The 17,315-nt window shown below is 38.1% G+C and overlaps 1 protein-coding gene across 1 annotated transcript in view; it reads left to right on the top strand.

Annotated features, from left to right (window-relative positions):
• Positions 1-6,831: 6,831 nt before the first annotated feature.
• Coq6 (ubiquinone biosynthesis protein COQ6, mitochondrial) overlaps positions 6,832-17,315 on the top strand; it is a 79,793-nt gene continuing 69,309 nt past the window's right edge. The window contains exons 1-2 of the mRNA XM_089641089.1: positions 6,832-7,029; positions 13,837-14,027. Coding sequence (XP_089497215.1) covers positions 6,837-7,029; positions 13,837-14,027 — 384 coding nt within the window. The 5' untranslated portion in view covers positions 6,832-6,836. The remainder of the gene's footprint in view (positions 7,030-13,836; positions 14,028-17,315) is intronic.

Here is a 17,315-nt window from a genome sequence, read left to right on the forward strand (position 1 = left end):
GATTGCGCAATTCTTATGATGTAAGTTGGCGTGTTGGTAATGTACATTTTGTATATGAGGCCTTCTATCCACACCGTGTCAAAGGCTTTTTCGAGGTCCAATAGCGCCATTACGGTGTATCGTTTATTATTAAATCCTCTAATAATTTGTTCTGCGACTCGCGTAAGTTGGTGGGTTGTAGAATGCTTTTTTCGAAAACCGAATTGTTCGTCAGGAAGGGTCTTATTTTGCTCGTGGTGAGGTAGGTACCTGTTTAGGACGATTTGCTCAAGGACTTTGCTCAGTGTTGGTAATAAGCTGATAGGTCGATAATTTGACGGATTCGATCGATCTTTGTTTGGCTTGTGAAACGGTAGGACTGACGCATTTTTCCATGATGTCGGGAAGTGGCCGAGTAGAAGGCAGGCGTTGAATATTTTTACAATATAAATTATTGCTCTCTGCGGTAGGTGTTTTAGCAGGATATTATTTATTTGATCTTCGCCTGGGGCCTTATTTGGTTTGAGGCACTTTATGATAAGGGCCACTTCTCTCGGGGTGCAAAGTTTTATATCCTCCGTATCGGTCTGCGTTTTTTGGTTCAGTTCTTCTACCGTTTCTGCCACCAGGATGTTTGTTTCCGGGTCTTCCATCCCGTCTGTTGTCGAAAATGCTTTTTCGAATCCGTCTGCCAATAAATTTGCTTTTTCCTCATCTGAGAGTGCCAGGACCGGAGAGTTTGGCCACTTCAGGGGCGGTATGCTGTTATCTTGATGTCGCAGGGCCTTGGACATTCGCCATATTGAGTTGTCCTGATTACTGAGAGATTCGACTTTCTTTGACCACAGAGTATTTTTCAACGTTGCAATTTCTTCCTTTATTTCCCTTCCGAGAGAATTTACTGCTACTTTGAAGCATGCCTCTCGGGTACTGTGGTAAATCCTGCGTAGTCTATTTTTTTCTGTGATCAGGAATTTTATGTGAGGTGTGAGCTCTACTTGGAAGGGTTTAATTTTCTTATTCTTGATGAATTTATCTCGAGCTTCTTGAATACATTTTGTGAGGATTGACACGACTTTTTCTATGCCCTCCGTAGTTGATAGTGTCTCGGATGTTAGATAAATTTTTTCATTATAATAAATTTCTTGAACCCATTCCAATCGGCGTTTTTGTAATCGAGTTGAGTCCTTGTTATTCTCACGTGACTTCCGCCTATCGAAAAGCTCACAGGTAGGTGGTCGGAAGTTAGTTTATCCTGTGTAATCAGGGGAGAAATATTTGTAATATTTTTTGCCAGTGCAATGTCGAGAGTTGCAGGATATTTGCTTCTTTTATCGTAACGTGTTGGCCTGTCCGGTGCGAGTAATCTATATTCGTGATTTTCCATGTGATTATATAGGATTTTGCCGTTCTTATTTGCTCTGAAATTATTCCAGTACCTATGTTTGGAGTTTAGATCACCTGCTATGAGTACTCTCGTACCTAGTGCCAGTAGTTTGTTAAGATCGCCTCTCGTGATGTTTTTTTTTTTTTTGAAGGGCAGTACGCCGAGACAATAGTGTGTATCTGGTTATTTATCTCCATCCTGATTACGGTGGCTTCCATATTCTCTAGTACTGGCGTGGGTATCCTCGTTGTCCGGAGACCCTGGCGAGTGAGTATAGCAGTTCCGCCTCCTTTACGAGTCGATGTTGTAGAGGATCTGTCATTTCTGTGTACGTCGAATCCTGGCACTCTGAGTCGGTCATCTTCTTTGAGGTACGTTTCGCAGAGTAGAATAATGTCAGTCTGTAAGCTGCTTGTGAGCTCAGTTAATTCCTCTATCTTGGCTCGGATGCTCCAAGCATTCCACATTAGGATTTTTACCTCTGGGCCCTCTTTATCCATTGATGGTGTCGGTGAGAAGTTCCATGAGAATGATCAGCTTCTCTTCTTTGGAGGCGCATGAGGCCAGTCTTCCTCGTACTCTGATGAGGTTGCGGAGCAATGACATTATGTCCTCGTCATCAGAGGAGTTTCCGTTGTTTGGCGCTTGGCGTTGAGTGTTTGGCGCTTGGCAATATTCCGGTGTGGGCGGTGGGGCCCTTTATGTTACCTGAGGTTCAGGAGCCTGTTGCTGGTGGTTCTTTCGGCCCGCTACGTCGGCCCAGGACCAGCCGTCTACTCGGGCCGCGGGGATCTGTACACGAGGCTCTGCCTCTTTGCGCCTCTGGGCGTTGGTGTACTCCTGTCTGCGTTGGAGAGCAGCTACATATGCCACCCTGTTGGGGCATTCACTGTAGTTAGCGGGGTGTGCTCCACCGCAATTGCAGCAGACGGCCGGCTCTTCTCTGTTCGTTTTGGGGCACTCCGGTGTGGCGTGAGCTCCTTCACATTTTACGCAGCGGGCTACGTGGGCGCAATTTCTGGACCCATGTCCGAAATTTTGGCACCTGTGGCACTGTGTGCCATATTGGAGGTGGTTGCTCCGGTATTTACGCATTGAGATCCTGCAATGGCACAGGTAGACCACTGCGGCTCTCAGGTGGCCCATATTTGTTTCCTGGCCAAAGTGGGCCAGGTATAGCGGGTATTCCAATCCCGGGGTGGTCATTCTGACGACTGTCCTTGCAGGGAAGCCTTGGGCCTCCAGGTCTTCCATAATTTCGTCTGAAGTCATATCCGGAAGTCCCCTGATGACGGTCTTCTTGACTTTGTCAGCTTCGGTGGTAAAGGTGTGAAAAGGCCTTTCCTCGCCTCGTAGAGCTGTTGACAGCTGTTTGTGGGCTTCTACGGAGCTCACCACAACGCTAATTTTGCCACCTTTGTTGTAGCGGAAGTTGAAGTTGGCATTTCCTATATGCTTCTGAACTTCGTTGGTAATTTGTCCATGTGTCATGGATCCAATTGTCATGATAATTGGAGGCACTCGAGTACTCTTTCTGAGTGTGCTCGTTGTCGTTTGCTCACGGCTGGTGGACGCCACTGGTCCTGGTGGCGTCGGGCGTCTCTTTTGGGCTGGCGGCGCTGTCTCATGGCTCGGCTCGCTTACCTCGTGTAGCGTTTCGTACTTGTTCGGGTGCACCAGCCGAAAGACGGGCTTGGGAGGGGAATGAGGGCGCTTGGAGGCCGTAGCCCTGGTCCATTGTACTTCCATTGGTGACGTTGGTCTTGACGCTTGAGATCCGGCGCTGGTGCCGGGCCTCGACGGTGATCTTGAGGCGGCGCTGGTGCCGGCCCTCGACGTTGCAAATGTGAATTCTGGCCTGTTTGTCAGTATATTAATCCTATATCCGGTAGCTCCCTCCGGGAATACCATCGGTAGAGTTCTTCGGTTCTTAGAGCATTCGTTCCTGCGCTCCTTGATTGTGGCGTCCAAGAAGGCTCTCTTAGCGTGACCGATCATTATTCGATAATATGAGTATTTTGCCGTACGTGGGAGGGGTAGGGGGGATTTCTGAAATAAATGCAGTAAGATTATAATTTGGGCCGATCTGAATGTCGGCAGTGACCGATTGCACCTAGCGCCTTACGGCTCCAGTTAGCGTCGGTTTGTCACCATTCAGGTCTTCCTTTTCATTTTGCCTATTCTCTGTGTTAACAGTGTCCCAATCCGCCGTGGAACCGATCTTGTTAAGCCGCCAGAAAATCAGGCTAATCGCAAATATTTGTTAATGTTCGCAACAATCGCAAGTCTCAGTTAGATCCTTAAAGCCGACTTGAAAGTCGGCTAGACCGATTGCCTCGGGCGCCTTGCGGCACCAAATAGCGTCGGTTTTTGCCACCTTACAAATCTTCCTTTCAACTTGGTCTATTTTCTGTGCTGACAGCGTCCCAATCCGCCGTGGAACCAAACTTGCCAAACCACCAGAAAATACAAACTAGTCATAAGCTCTCAACCCAATCAATCAACCAATCTCATGGTCAATCAATCCTCATTTGTCAAGTTGCTCCCTGGTAGGAGCCCTGGCAATTGAGTGATACCATTACAAAAAATACTGATTCAAATACTGGACATGGGGCCATGACGCTGCTCCCTGGTAGGAGCCCTGGCAATTGAGTGATACCATTACAAAAAATACTGATTCAAATACTGGACATGGGGCCATGACGCACAGTGGGCTAAAAATCGCCTTTCATAGACATAAAGACTTGAGTTTTCAATGGTATTTTTTTGGCTAGAAATGGATTCTGCTGATCATTACTATGCTATAAAAATTCATACGAAGCAATTGCGTGTACAAATGAAGGAGTTATCATTTTTTTAAGAAAAAATTGTATGGCACTGGCCACTGACATTAAAAATGAGGCTATCTCTGGAATCATAAGGTTGGCCATTCTATCCTTACACACAGATATACTACTATTTATTTGTATTTTTTGACATACTTCGTATTGTGGCGCAACTTGCGATTTTTTTTTTTTTAAATCCTTAAGTTCAAATTTTTTTCTTTTTATGTTGATGATTCATTTTAATTCTTATATGCTTAACATATGAGTATGCTTTGTCTAGTTTACAATATTTTATTTACACTGCAAGCCAAAACACTGTGCACAGTGGGCTGAAAATCGCTTTGTTAATAATGATAATAAAAATGTTAGATAGCAGTTTCTATGTTTTTACGTTGGCAACATTAGTCCCGCGCAAATTTTTTGTGGTTTCATAATCTGTAGTCGTGGTGTTTTTGGATTTACCATCATGTAATATGTTTGTTCTACATTGATGTTGATTAAATGACAAAATTGTTTAAAAATTATATAATTATTTTGATTGTTTGACCTGAGAAACCATTTTGCATTTTCAATGCATTTTGAAAATAGGTATTTTGCATTTTGCATTTGAAATGCTTTTCTAAAAACCATTTTGCATTTTGCATTTTCAAATGGAAAAGTTTTGACCCATTTCCATTTTGCATTTCAAATGGTTTTGGATACCCATTTTGCACATCTCTGCTTATAAACCTAACGAAGCGGTTAAAAACAAAATAACTTTTCATTTGATTAAAGTGTCAAGCCACAAAGTAAACGCTTTCTTTGACTGGTCGACATTTATTTTTTTAAGTGCAGTCCCTTAAGCATAGCTAATTTTTTATGTGTATTTAGTATCCATAAACACGAAATGAAACAAAAAAAAATTTTATGGGTCAGGTTTTTTTATTATTTAACAATGTTTTTTTACATAATTCTTCCATAGTATGACGGGTACTTACTTAACAAAATTTCAAAACTAATTCAATTTAATTTTTTTTGCTCCTGATTTGCGCTTGTGAGTATCTTGAGAGTCTCTCTGCAGGGTTCAGCAATAGTCTGCCAGCATAGATGGACTCCACTTCCCTTGGCATCGCTTTTCCATAGCCGCAATGTCCTGGTGAAATCGTTCGCCGTGCTCGTCACTGACATCTCCCATATTTTCGGGGAAAAAATTCAAATGAGAATGAAGGAAGTGTATTTTTAGTGACATGTTACATCCCATATTTTATAGGCCATGAGAATTTCAGACACAATGCTGATATAGTCTTCACTTTTATGACTTCTAAGAAAGTTCTCGACAACATTCTTGAAGGCTGACAAAGCGGCTAGCTCGACTGTTCTCAACACTGTTATAAAATTCGGATCAGTCAAGATCTCCCTTATTTGTGGTCCCACGAATATTTCCTCTTTGATTTTTGCGTCGCTGATCTTAGGAAACTTTTGCTGTAAGTAAATCATGCTATTTCCATCCTCAGACAAGCCTTTAAAAAAATTTCATCAAACCCAATTTAATGTGTAAGGGTGGAAGTAAGATATTTTTAGATTTTACTAAGGGAGCATGTTGAACATTCTTCGTGCCAGGTTTAAGGTGCTTTCTAGTAGGCCAGTCCTTGGTCTTTCCTGTCTCTGCTGTCCCACTCGCACAGAAAACAACAATACTTTGTGTATCTCGCTTGCAGTCCTAGTAGGAGCCCTATTACTTTTATATAACCACATATTTTCCATTCGTATTATACATATTTAATTTTTGTTAACAGCAGCTTCATGTTGTCATAGTTCTCTTTCATGTTTGTGAGATTCAAATGACATTCAAGCCTAGTTTTGCCATATTATAAAAAAAATCAATGATAACTCACGAATAAATATGAATTAATACACATTTTAGTAAAACTTAAAACCCATAAAAACCTGACGTGATAGAAAAAAACTAATCACATATCTGAAATCAGCGTGAAATTTCCTGTCAGATTTGGCTACTTTCGTTAAAGGGACAAAAAACGTGTTGACCAGTGTAATTATATAGGTACTATTTTATTTAAATAATTTTGTAAATTCATAAAACTTCTACTCAATAGTAAATATGTGTAGGTACGTTTCCCGTTTTGGTTCAATATGTAGAGTACAGAATCCAAAACTTAAAATGTGAAAATAAAAATCATTTTGTGTTATTTATTAGTCCTTTACCTGATTCAGACCTGGTTAAGCAAAATAATGTTATTTTGGTGACGGTTTTGTATTCAAATTACTACAACAATTCGGTAACAAAATGAACGCTGTTCCTTAGTTTCGCTTACGAGTTTGAACGTTTGTACAAGGAATTTAAACAGAGTTGGGTTGTTAAGTTCATCTCCATATTTGTGACGTACGCGTTGTGGTGTCATTTTTAAAATGGATTTAACTATACAAGTCTAATCTAGTATAATACATCAATGGTTTGAAGCCTAAATAAACCATTTATTTGAAGTATGGTTTCATAAATAAATCACGTTGTTATACCTGTCAAGTACCAACTTATAATGTAGGTGATTAGATTATCTTTTATATCTGTTTTGTTTTATATTGTTGGCATCACCCGCTGTCAAAATAAAGGGCGTTTTTCTATGGTTTTCAGTTTGAAACGAAAACAAATGACAGCTGTCGGCAAAATGATCGGAAGCTCTTTATATTTGCGTTCTTTGTGTCGGAATTGCTTGAAAATTAACCATATTCCCAAGAGGTTAATCTCTTCGTCGCAAAATGTCGATGTTGACAAAGGAAATCAGTATGATATCATCATCGCTGGCGGTGGGATGGTGGGATGCACCCTGGCTTGCACACTAGGTTAGATATTTGAATAAATTTATTGATATTCACATCGATACTCGTATTATATAACGAGGAATTACACATCAACAGCAATTTCGGTGATTATTTCCCTAACCGGCTCACTTTTAGGCACAGATTTTGGAAATTACACTTTGTTTCAACAATTACTACAATAAATAACAATTTACATGGACAAAATAGGTTATTAGGTTTTTAAGTGATTTATGCGTATTTAGATTGAAACGAAACTTTTAAGTGTCACTGCATACAAAGAAAGTCAGAAATGGCGGAAAAGTGATTTTATAAGGTAAATTTAGAACTTTGAATAAAAATGTAATTATAATGCATCTTTTAGCATCTATCCGACGTAATCGTTGTTTCTTGTAGTAATTGAGTTGAAAAGATGTGTAATTTCCACAATCTGTGTTTATTAAAAGTGCGGCGGTTAAGGAAATATTCACCACAATTTCATCCTCAGACATTTATCTATCGGACTAACTCGACTGTTGAAATACTTCGGTCACATGGGGCTTATCAATAAATAATATTTATTAAAAGGTTAATTGTCAGAGTTAGATGTTGACTCGTTGTAATTTTTCTTTGAGTATCGTCATAACTTTATCTACCAGAAATCACCTTCCAGTTTATATATACAGGGTGTATCGGCACGTATCTGACAAACTTTAACCAGCTATTCCTTAGCACATTTGGAGTAAAAAATGTTATTGGCACTTTTCCGTCCAGTAACATTTTTTTTAATAACTGGACCCTTGCCTTGCCTGGGCCCCGGCAAGGCAAGGCAAGGGTCCTGGGTTCTAGGTTCTTCTGGGAGTCCTAGATGTGACCGTATCTCTTTCTGATTTTTCTGTTTCAGATTTTCGTTTAGAAATCGCTAATATTGTCTTCAATAATTAAATGTTACAATTTGAGGTTTTACTCAATAAAGTTATTCCATAAAAAATATAAAAATAAATTAAAAATTAAATTAAATTTTTAATTTCATTATTAGGTCCCCTCTATTAGTTATATCCAATCGATTTCGTTTTTTAATGAGTAAATCACTTATGGCGCTAAAACCACATTCCACCAAATAAGATGAGGGAAAGGGTAGTAATAATTTTCTGGCATGCAAAGTTTCTTTGGAAATCCTTAGTGTAAGTTTCTTCTTTAAGCCTTAAGGTGAAACGTAAGCGGCAATTTTCATACAAACTGTTTGTTTGCCCCATTCAAAATCTACAGATAATATTTTATTTATTTTAGTACTGAAAAATAATACTAATAATGATTTTTGCGCGAACGCAAATTTTACTGTTATATTACTTATAATAACCGAGTAATTACATTAACAAAAGTCATTATTTTTCATCTAATTACTGTAAGTGTTAGTGACACAAGTAGGTAAAAACGCTACTCTAGCCTGTCCGTACACCAGAAGAGATATACTTCTGTGGGAGCAGTTCCGATATATATTTCACAAGAACGTTTGCAACACATTCCTACGATTCTAAAGTACCTAGTTAGATGCATTTGTAGTAAAAATGTCAAGTTGCATGGAATGGTTTTTTATGCTGATAGAATAATGTTTTCGCTTTTTTATAAATGTTCCAGTATTACGAGCGCACGGAATATTTGCGACGGAGGCTTACAGTAAAAGGGCTAAATTAACTGTCTTACGATAACAAGGACGACTTTAATAATTTAGAACTTTCTTGAATCTGTAAAAATTACTATAGATAGACTCGCCTAGTTATTTTTATGTACTAAACAATAAAATGCATAGATCGAGCTACGTAGGTACCAATATACTCTAGCATAACATTATCTGTCTGCCACTTGCCACGGGTTTGAGATGTTATAAAAAACTATCGAAAAAGTGTAAACAATTGAAGTGACCTACCACAAGACACGGAACAACAATCGATGCAGTTTTCTCTAAATATCTTTCTAATTTTCATTCGAAAACATATGTGTCTAATTTCTCATACCATAGCCCTATTGTCTCGGTCTTAAAATCATCCACAGTAATTACTGATGTATCCGATAATGAAAATAATGAATAAAAATAAAAAATCTATTCTTTACTAGCTGGGGTACCCAGCTTCTAGAACTTTCTCCTTCCACAATTTTCTAAAGCATTTGCAAACCATCCAGAACCTTCTAGACTCACCGCCAAGAAAAGTACATATACATAGGTAGACATACTCCTCCACTCCACTCCATTTGCCAGTTTATTCCCCAAGCAAGTCAAGCACGCCTAAAGAAGTTTTACTTCAATAAATAAATAAATATATATACACCACTAATTATATTTAAAATTTACCGACATATTTCGACACCGATGGTTTCTTCGTCAGGATAATTATAACTAAAGGTATTGTTTCATTATATTAAAAATGACACCACAAAGTGAATTTGCAAAGATTGAAGAAGGAAGTTTTACGTTTTTAAATAAATAAACAACATAAACACTGATAAAATATGGTTTGATTTTATTTTGTATCTAAATAAAGATAGTATAAAATTGTGCACAAGGTGATTTTTATTATAAAATACTATTCTTATCATGTATTTGTAAATTTTATATAGCTACAATAAAAATAAAATAAATGCGGTGTGGTCCCCTTTTTGACTGCTCTAGTATCAACGCACCAAAAGCGATAAGGCCTAGCGGCACGACGAATTTGATTCTCCATCTGGTAATTCTAACCACTTAGTTTGTTTCGGTACATACGCCGCGTACAAATATACGAACAGATATAACGTTTTGACTTACACAAAACATATTAGATGCAAAGAAACACCAAGATAGGTCATGGTTAATAAATAGGTATGTACCTACATCGCTTGTTGTCGTAAAGCCCATTTAACACGACAAGACATTTTGTGTACGAATTTTGTGTTCAAATCAACCACGTCTCGTTCGATAATTCTGGAAGGCCTTTACGTGGACAAGCGCTTTTTTAAAAATTAACTCCACACAGGAGGCCTTGAGGAAAATAATTTCCCTCAGGGCCTATGTCATATTTGAAGATGCTGTGAGGAGGGTTTTTTTTAAGGAGAGTAAGGAGTGAACATGGGTCTTGAAGAGACCCATGTTGTAGGAAAGAGGAAACATAGAGGCCGGCAAATCGTTCCACAGCCGAGCTGTTGAACTCATGAAAGAGTCGCAAGCGGCGACCCGTTCTCATGTGACAAATGTCAACCGTGTACACATGTTGGGCGCGCGTTTGGTGTGTTGCCCGACTATGCACCGGTGCCGGGGGATCAATGACGCTAGTTCCTCGGAGCATCTTCCATTGAAATACCGGTAAAACAAGAATAGCATTCCTACCCGACGCCTGTGCTCTAAAAATTGCAATCTGTTTGTGAAGACTAGAGAATCTATCAAACGGACCGCCAGTTTATGCCCAGAGTCGAGGGTTTTTTTCAGGTACTTTGGGGCTCCTGACCAGAGGTTGCTGCTATTCAACCGTGGGGCGCACTTGCGATTAGTACAAGGTTAGCAGTTATGTATGCACTATTAAAGTATCTGCGGGCCCTGTACAGCTTCAATGGAGCCCCCGTACCTGAGCTGGTCACTTAGAGATACACCGAACATATCAATGGAGGGCTTTTTCGGTACATTGCTACCGTTGTAGGAGACTAGATTGTCATTTCGATCCCTTTTAGACGTGATCAGACATGATTGGGTCTTTGAAACATTAAATTTGACGAGATTATTCTTACCCCAAGAGAAAACACTCGAGGGAACAACACGGAAGCACTTAAAATTACTAAAAAATATAATAATAATAATAATAGAGCAAGTGAGACTACGGATACATCTCCATGATTTTACGTGGAGGGAAGATATAAAAAAACTATGAGAGGTGGTACATTATTTTGAATGAGAAACAACTTCCGTATAAGAAAAAAATACTGTTGAAGATTTTTCTAGATGCGATAGGTACCGATAGGTAAGTCGATATTTTTTTAAATTTTACAGGCTGAAAAAGGTAATTCCAAAGTTTAAAAAACTCCAGCTTTTTCGTTGAAAAAGTTATAAATCACCAGTACAAAATATATACGTTATCGGTAACCATGTAAAACGGACTTCTCTCGATTTCCCGAAGTTTGTAGGATTGTATCTTAGAGTGATAATATTCTTATTACGCTATGGATTGTACAATGTACATGGCCATAGTAAGTCGTGCAAGCGGCCTTTAAAAAAAAGGTCCAGTTAAGGCCAGCAACGCGCCATATGCTTTGTTACTTTGCCAGCGCTTTTTATAAAAAATTCAATCTCCCCAAGCGACGATTTAAATTACTGAATTCAACAATACTTTTATCATCCTTCTCTTTTAGACTTGAGCGTTTTACCGTAGAAATTTTGAAATGCACGATTTTTTACAAATATCTTTTGGTTTGGTATTAAAATTCTTCCGCGCCAAATGTTTTCTGTGCGTGTTGGTTTTACAATAAAATTGTGTGTTTTTCTGCCGTTTTGTAAAATATATTTTATGTGCATGCGCGAACCAATAACTTACCTCAATATTAAAAAGCATAACGCGTTAAAAGAGTTTTAATTGACAATATTGAAAATAACGCCATCTATCGGTGTAAAGTTTCTAAATATATTTTAAGAATAACCTTAATGTCACATTCGTACTCACACTGAGCAAAAACCGTTCTCATGTTATTACTGTAATTATTCATGTTCACGCAAGCCAAATTTAATGGCATACGTGTTCACTCATACGAGGACTAAGGATAAACTATTCTCATTTTCTTACTGTCATTATTCATTTTCACAGAACTCACAGATTGCAACACGTTCTCACTCATTCTAAGGAAAATTTGTTCTTATTTTCTTACTGTGATTATTCATGGTCAAGCATAATAAGACACACTCATACTCATATTTAAAAAAAAAACCGTCTCTTTTCTCGTGTTCTTTCTGTAACTATTCATATTCGCAGAAGTCAAGCTTAATGGCAAACATTCGCACTCATGCTAAAGATCATCCATGTTCATGTTCTTACTGCGATAATTCATGTTTACAGAAGTCACGTGTAATGAGACACAATAGCACTTATACTAAAGAAAAACCATTCTTACTGTAATTATTTATGTTTATGGAAGTCAAATTTAACGAAACACATTATCACTCATATTTAGGATAAACCATTCTCAATTTCTTAGTGTAACTATTCATGTTCACAAAGGTCAAGCTTGAGAAGACACATTCGCACTCAATTCGCAATTGTAATTATTTATTTTATTTTAGGAAAATTAACAGTTACTTGGTTGGTTTATACATGTGCAATTTACTTAACTGAGAAACCAATTATAGATTTCCTCATTATACTTATACATTATGTATAAAACAATTAAGCAGTATATTGTAGATGTATTGTACCAATACAATATCTACAGCTACATCCTGCACAGTTTCTGTGTTTTTAGATAATTATTGAAATTGTAACAGATTTCATTCTATTTTAACCTTTTGAACGCGTTAATTTGCTCCGTTTTATCTATACCCGTACGCGGTACATATTTTCAAATACCTATGCATGCAATTAAATGTCAAATTATAGCATTGTTGCATGATTTATTGGACTATATAGACAAAACAGATTATTCTCCACAATATGAAAACAAATCCTCGTGTGTCAACACTCTTAGATAATTATAAAAACAAAAACATAAAATTTCATACAAAGACGTACCGTATCTTTTGAATGTGGTCCCGCCATTCACTCGGCGTCATAAATTAACCACTCTCGGTGTGTGTGTACTTAGGCCACTGTGTTTATAGACACAAGTGGGACACCATGATCACTTATCATTCTTAGTTATGAAAAGTTGTGAATGACAAACTAGTACTAACGCCATCCGTTGACAAAAATGTAAACTAAAGGACTAAAAGGCGCGAAGAGGCGCACTTGGTTATCGATCTTTTTTTATGAAATACAATTTTATTTTTGAGAAATTCTTGTAGATGTCAGCATCGTGATAGTTCTACAAATGTCCAAGTGAGCAAGAAATACATTTATGACGAAAGAGAGCGGGAATATCGGCCGTAAAAGTTGCCGTATCAACTGTTGATACAGCCGCGTGTGAGTATAGACTTTTTTCCGTAACAACAGTTGATACGGCCGCGTGCAAAGAGTTAAGTACAATTTGGCGTATATTTCAATTTTGTACATTTAAGGCATTTTTTGTAAAACCGATGAGTATCCCCCTTTTATGTGGAATGCCTACGTGTCTCATCTCTGAAGCGTGGTGCCCCACCTCTAAGGCGTTATGCCCCACTGTGGGAAACACTGCTCTAACATCTCCACACTGTAATAATATTAAAATAAGTTGTTTTAGGCTCATTTTGATTTATTTTTTAACTAAACCCAAACTGAGAACCTTAGATCCTATTATGGGTTCATATTTTGGGTTAAATAAGAGATGAAATAACGAACCTTAAAACTTTCGCATTATTGACGCAATGGCTGCCAAGTGAACAATCGATTTTAATTTTGACGAAATAATTCACCTCGTAAATAGTTAACCTCGATACAGGCTTAGTCCTAGTGAGGTTGATTTTTATGTGAAAAAAACGTGTTTTATGTATAGTGAGATGCAATAAATAAATAAATAAATTATTAAAATACCCAATTTTCCATTTCAAAATGTTTGTTTGTCAGTAAAACTTTTTTGATATCCACTTACGGGAATGCCGATAGATCACATATGCGACAGCCATGTTGATCAGGTATTTCATAGATTCTTCTGTTATAAATATGTAGTAACCTAACCTAACCTAACCTCAAAACCTATTTCTTTCAGCCAAGAATCCCAAGCTAGCGTCCCAGCGGATCCTGCTCCTGGAAGGGAGTCCAGAGCAGAAGTTCACACTGAAGGAGGAATTCAGCAACCGGGTCACGGCGCTCAACCACAGCACAAAGAAGTTGATGACTTCTATCGGAGCGTGGAAGCACATCGAGCAGATGAGGTGTCAGGCTGTTAAAAATATGCAGGTAGGTTTTCCATATTGTCGATAAAACCAGTCACATTCAAATAGCAACTAACTAACTAACCAACATACCTTTTCTCCCTCAGGAGTAGTCATAGAGGGTAGACCCCCACACAACTTTGTTTTGGCACACACTCCTTGCTTGATTCACATCCACATATATTCTTCTGTTATTCTGACACTTGACATAACCTGGCTTGAGTATTTGATTGACTTGATCGTGCCATGCCTCAGGCGTCTCTGACTTCTTCCATTTGCTTTTGCGTCACATATTCTCCTTACACACCTTTCTTCGTTCACCTGCTTTACATTGCCAATCTAAACCTCTCTTTCTTAATCTTACCCATTATACTAACATCAGCCTTGTAGTCTTTCCGGATCTCCACATTATTAACACGTCAAATTAACTTATATAAAATATTAAAATTCAATTCGGACAGTTCCGAACTCCTGCAACTAGCTAATTCCCCGATATAGCAGTTTTGTACTATGCGAAACCAATATCGAACCATTACCGAAACAATAATGTTGTAATTCTCTGATCACGGTACTTTAAATTTTTGTTGCTGTTATTTTATATCTTGATGGTTTTTTTTTTTTTGTTATTTTTACTGTACTTCAAATTTTTGTTGCTTTTATTTTTAATTCATTTATGTACGAGGGTGGTCTGAAAATTTTCTGACCTAACAATGAAAAAATATTTTTTTTTCTTAAGTTTTTTATTTATTTTTCTACATAGTCTCCTTGTAACTCTACACACTTCTCCCAGCGATGTTCCCATCTCTCTAACCCTTCCAAATAATACTCGGCGTTTTTCTCTGCAAAATAATTGTTCACAAAGGTAATTGCCTCCTCATTTGACGAAAATCTCTGTCCTCCGAGCGCAGTTTTTAGATTAGGGAACAAAAAGAAGTCGCTTGGGGCTAGATCTGGTGAGTAAGGCGGATGGTCAAGCAGTTCAAACCGTAATTTGTGGATTTTTGCCATGGCAACCGCTGAGGTGTGAGATGGCGCGTTGTCTTGGTGAAACAGGATTTTCTTTTTCTGCAAATGTGGCCATTTTTTCCGCAATTTCTGCCTTCAGCTTGTCAAGTAATGATGCGTAGTATGCTTCTGTAATAGTTTTTCCTTTTTGAAGATAATCAATTAAGATAACTTAATGACTATCCCAAAAAACAGTCGCCATCACTTTCCCAGCCTAGAAAACAGTTTTTGCTTTTTTTGGAACCGGTTTCCCCTTTGCAGTCCACTGTTTTGACTGTATTTTTATAAACTGCGCCAACAGAGCGTTGGAAATGTTGATTCGAACACGTTTTTGGTCTAACGTGAGCAAACGCGGCACCCAACGTCCGGACAGCTTTCTCATGTCTAAATCTTGATTTAATATGTGACAGACACGTTCTTTGGACATTTTTATAACCTCTGCTCTCTCTCTCACTTTAATTCGGCTGTCGTCTAACACTATTTGGTAAAGCTTAGCAATGTTATCGTCAGTAGTACCAGTTTTCGGATATCCCGAATGTTCATCGTCTCCCAAGCTCTTATGGCCACGTTTAAATTCAGCTGCCCAAAATTTCACTGTGGTAAATGATGGTGCAGAGTCTCCATACATAGAGTCCAACTCATCTTTGATTTGCGTAGGCGGATTACCTTTCAAAAACAAAAATTTAATAACAGCTTGATACTCAATTTTTTCCATTTTCCCAAAAACTCACACATCGACTCACTCAAACGACTGTCAACTAAAAACTGCGCGTCCAAAATGGCCGAAACTTTGGTGAGTAATAATAATAAATAGTAATATTTGGCTAATTTATATAGTGCCGTTTTCATGAGAAATCACCTCAAGAGCGCTGAGTAACTGTCAAAAGATGCACAACTACATTCACTAGCTTTTATTGACGAGTACCGCCATCTTTGCGTTGAGGTCGGAAACTTTTCAGACCACCCTCGTATGTATATTTCTATCTCATGTTAAGTTGTACTGCCTTTATGTAAATATGTAAACGGCCTCTGGGCGTAAAATAATATGAATAAATTATGTATATTGTATGGTTTTACCACACACACGCCTCAGGAATTCTATAGCATTCAGTCTACGTTCATCCTCCCTCTGCCAGTTCCAACATAAGGCCATAACTGCCAACTGACAACATCACTGCCATACAAAAGGGTTGGTATCACCACTCCATTGTGAACTGCTAGCTTCGCTTCTTTGGACAATTTTTTTTATTAGCGCCGACTTAACAACCATGAAACTTTCCCTATTCCCCGTAGTGTTGAGTACCTCATATAAGAGGCACTACAAGTGTCCCATACAAACACGCAAAATGTCCCACCACCTCACTAAATGTATTTGTCCCACCTTTTTGTATTACTACAAATGAGGTGGTTGGTGCATTGGCACTACATTTCGTGCGTGGGACATTTTTGTACCAAAGCAGTTAAGTGGTTGGCGTGTTGGTACTACATTACTACATTTCGAGTATGCTACATTTTTTGTACTAGAGCCGTGAGGTGTGAGTTGGCGAGGTGGTTGGTGTATCGGCACTACATGAATACATTTCGAGTATGCAACGTTTTTGTATATATTACTGTTTTCCAATACTGAAAACTATTCAAAAGGAACATTATTTATTGACTATTACTATGCAAACCCATTTAAAAAGTATTTTCGATCTATCGTGTGTACAATAGGGAACCCAAAAATTGACAAAATAAGATACGGATCATATCCATTATTATGCTCCACTTTTAATGGTATTAAAAGTGGAGCATAATATGCAGGTATTCAGTGTGAAGGAGTTCATTCTCACAAGGTCCCTAGATCTGCTTAATGACCTTCAAAGCATTGCAAGGAATGGCGCCAGCCTATATATCGGAACTATGTGTCTGACAAAACTTAAGCAGTCCTGCTGTTATTGTTATTCTAGTTTTGTCATCACTTTGTATAAACAGTTATTTAGTGTTATAATATTAGATCCTTATTGGGTAAGGCACACTGTAGGAATAATTTTAAGAACATGACCACTAATACTGAATTACCGTTTTTAAGTTTGTTATAGTTAAGCGCACTTGAAGTGAAATGACACTAAACTGCGCTATATAAATGCCATGTTATTATTATTATTTTAGTACTAAAGTTATTATTTTATTTTACTACCTAACCTAAACAATACAAATCCACAGTGGCGTAGCTATACCAATCCCCTCCGCCCCCTTCTTCATTCTGATATTGTGTCCTACCCAACACTAATTCCACGTTATAATATGATAATTGAGTTAATAATCC

The sequence above is a fragment of the Hesperophylax consimilis genome, chromosome 16 (assembly GCF_061612785.1).
Source record: "Hesperophylax consimilis isolate HC1 chromosome 16, BYU_Hcon_1.0, whole genome shotgun sequence".
Classification (NCBI taxonomy): domain Eukaryota; kingdom Metazoa; phylum Arthropoda; class Insecta; order Trichoptera; family Limnephilidae; genus Hesperophylax; species Hesperophylax consimilis.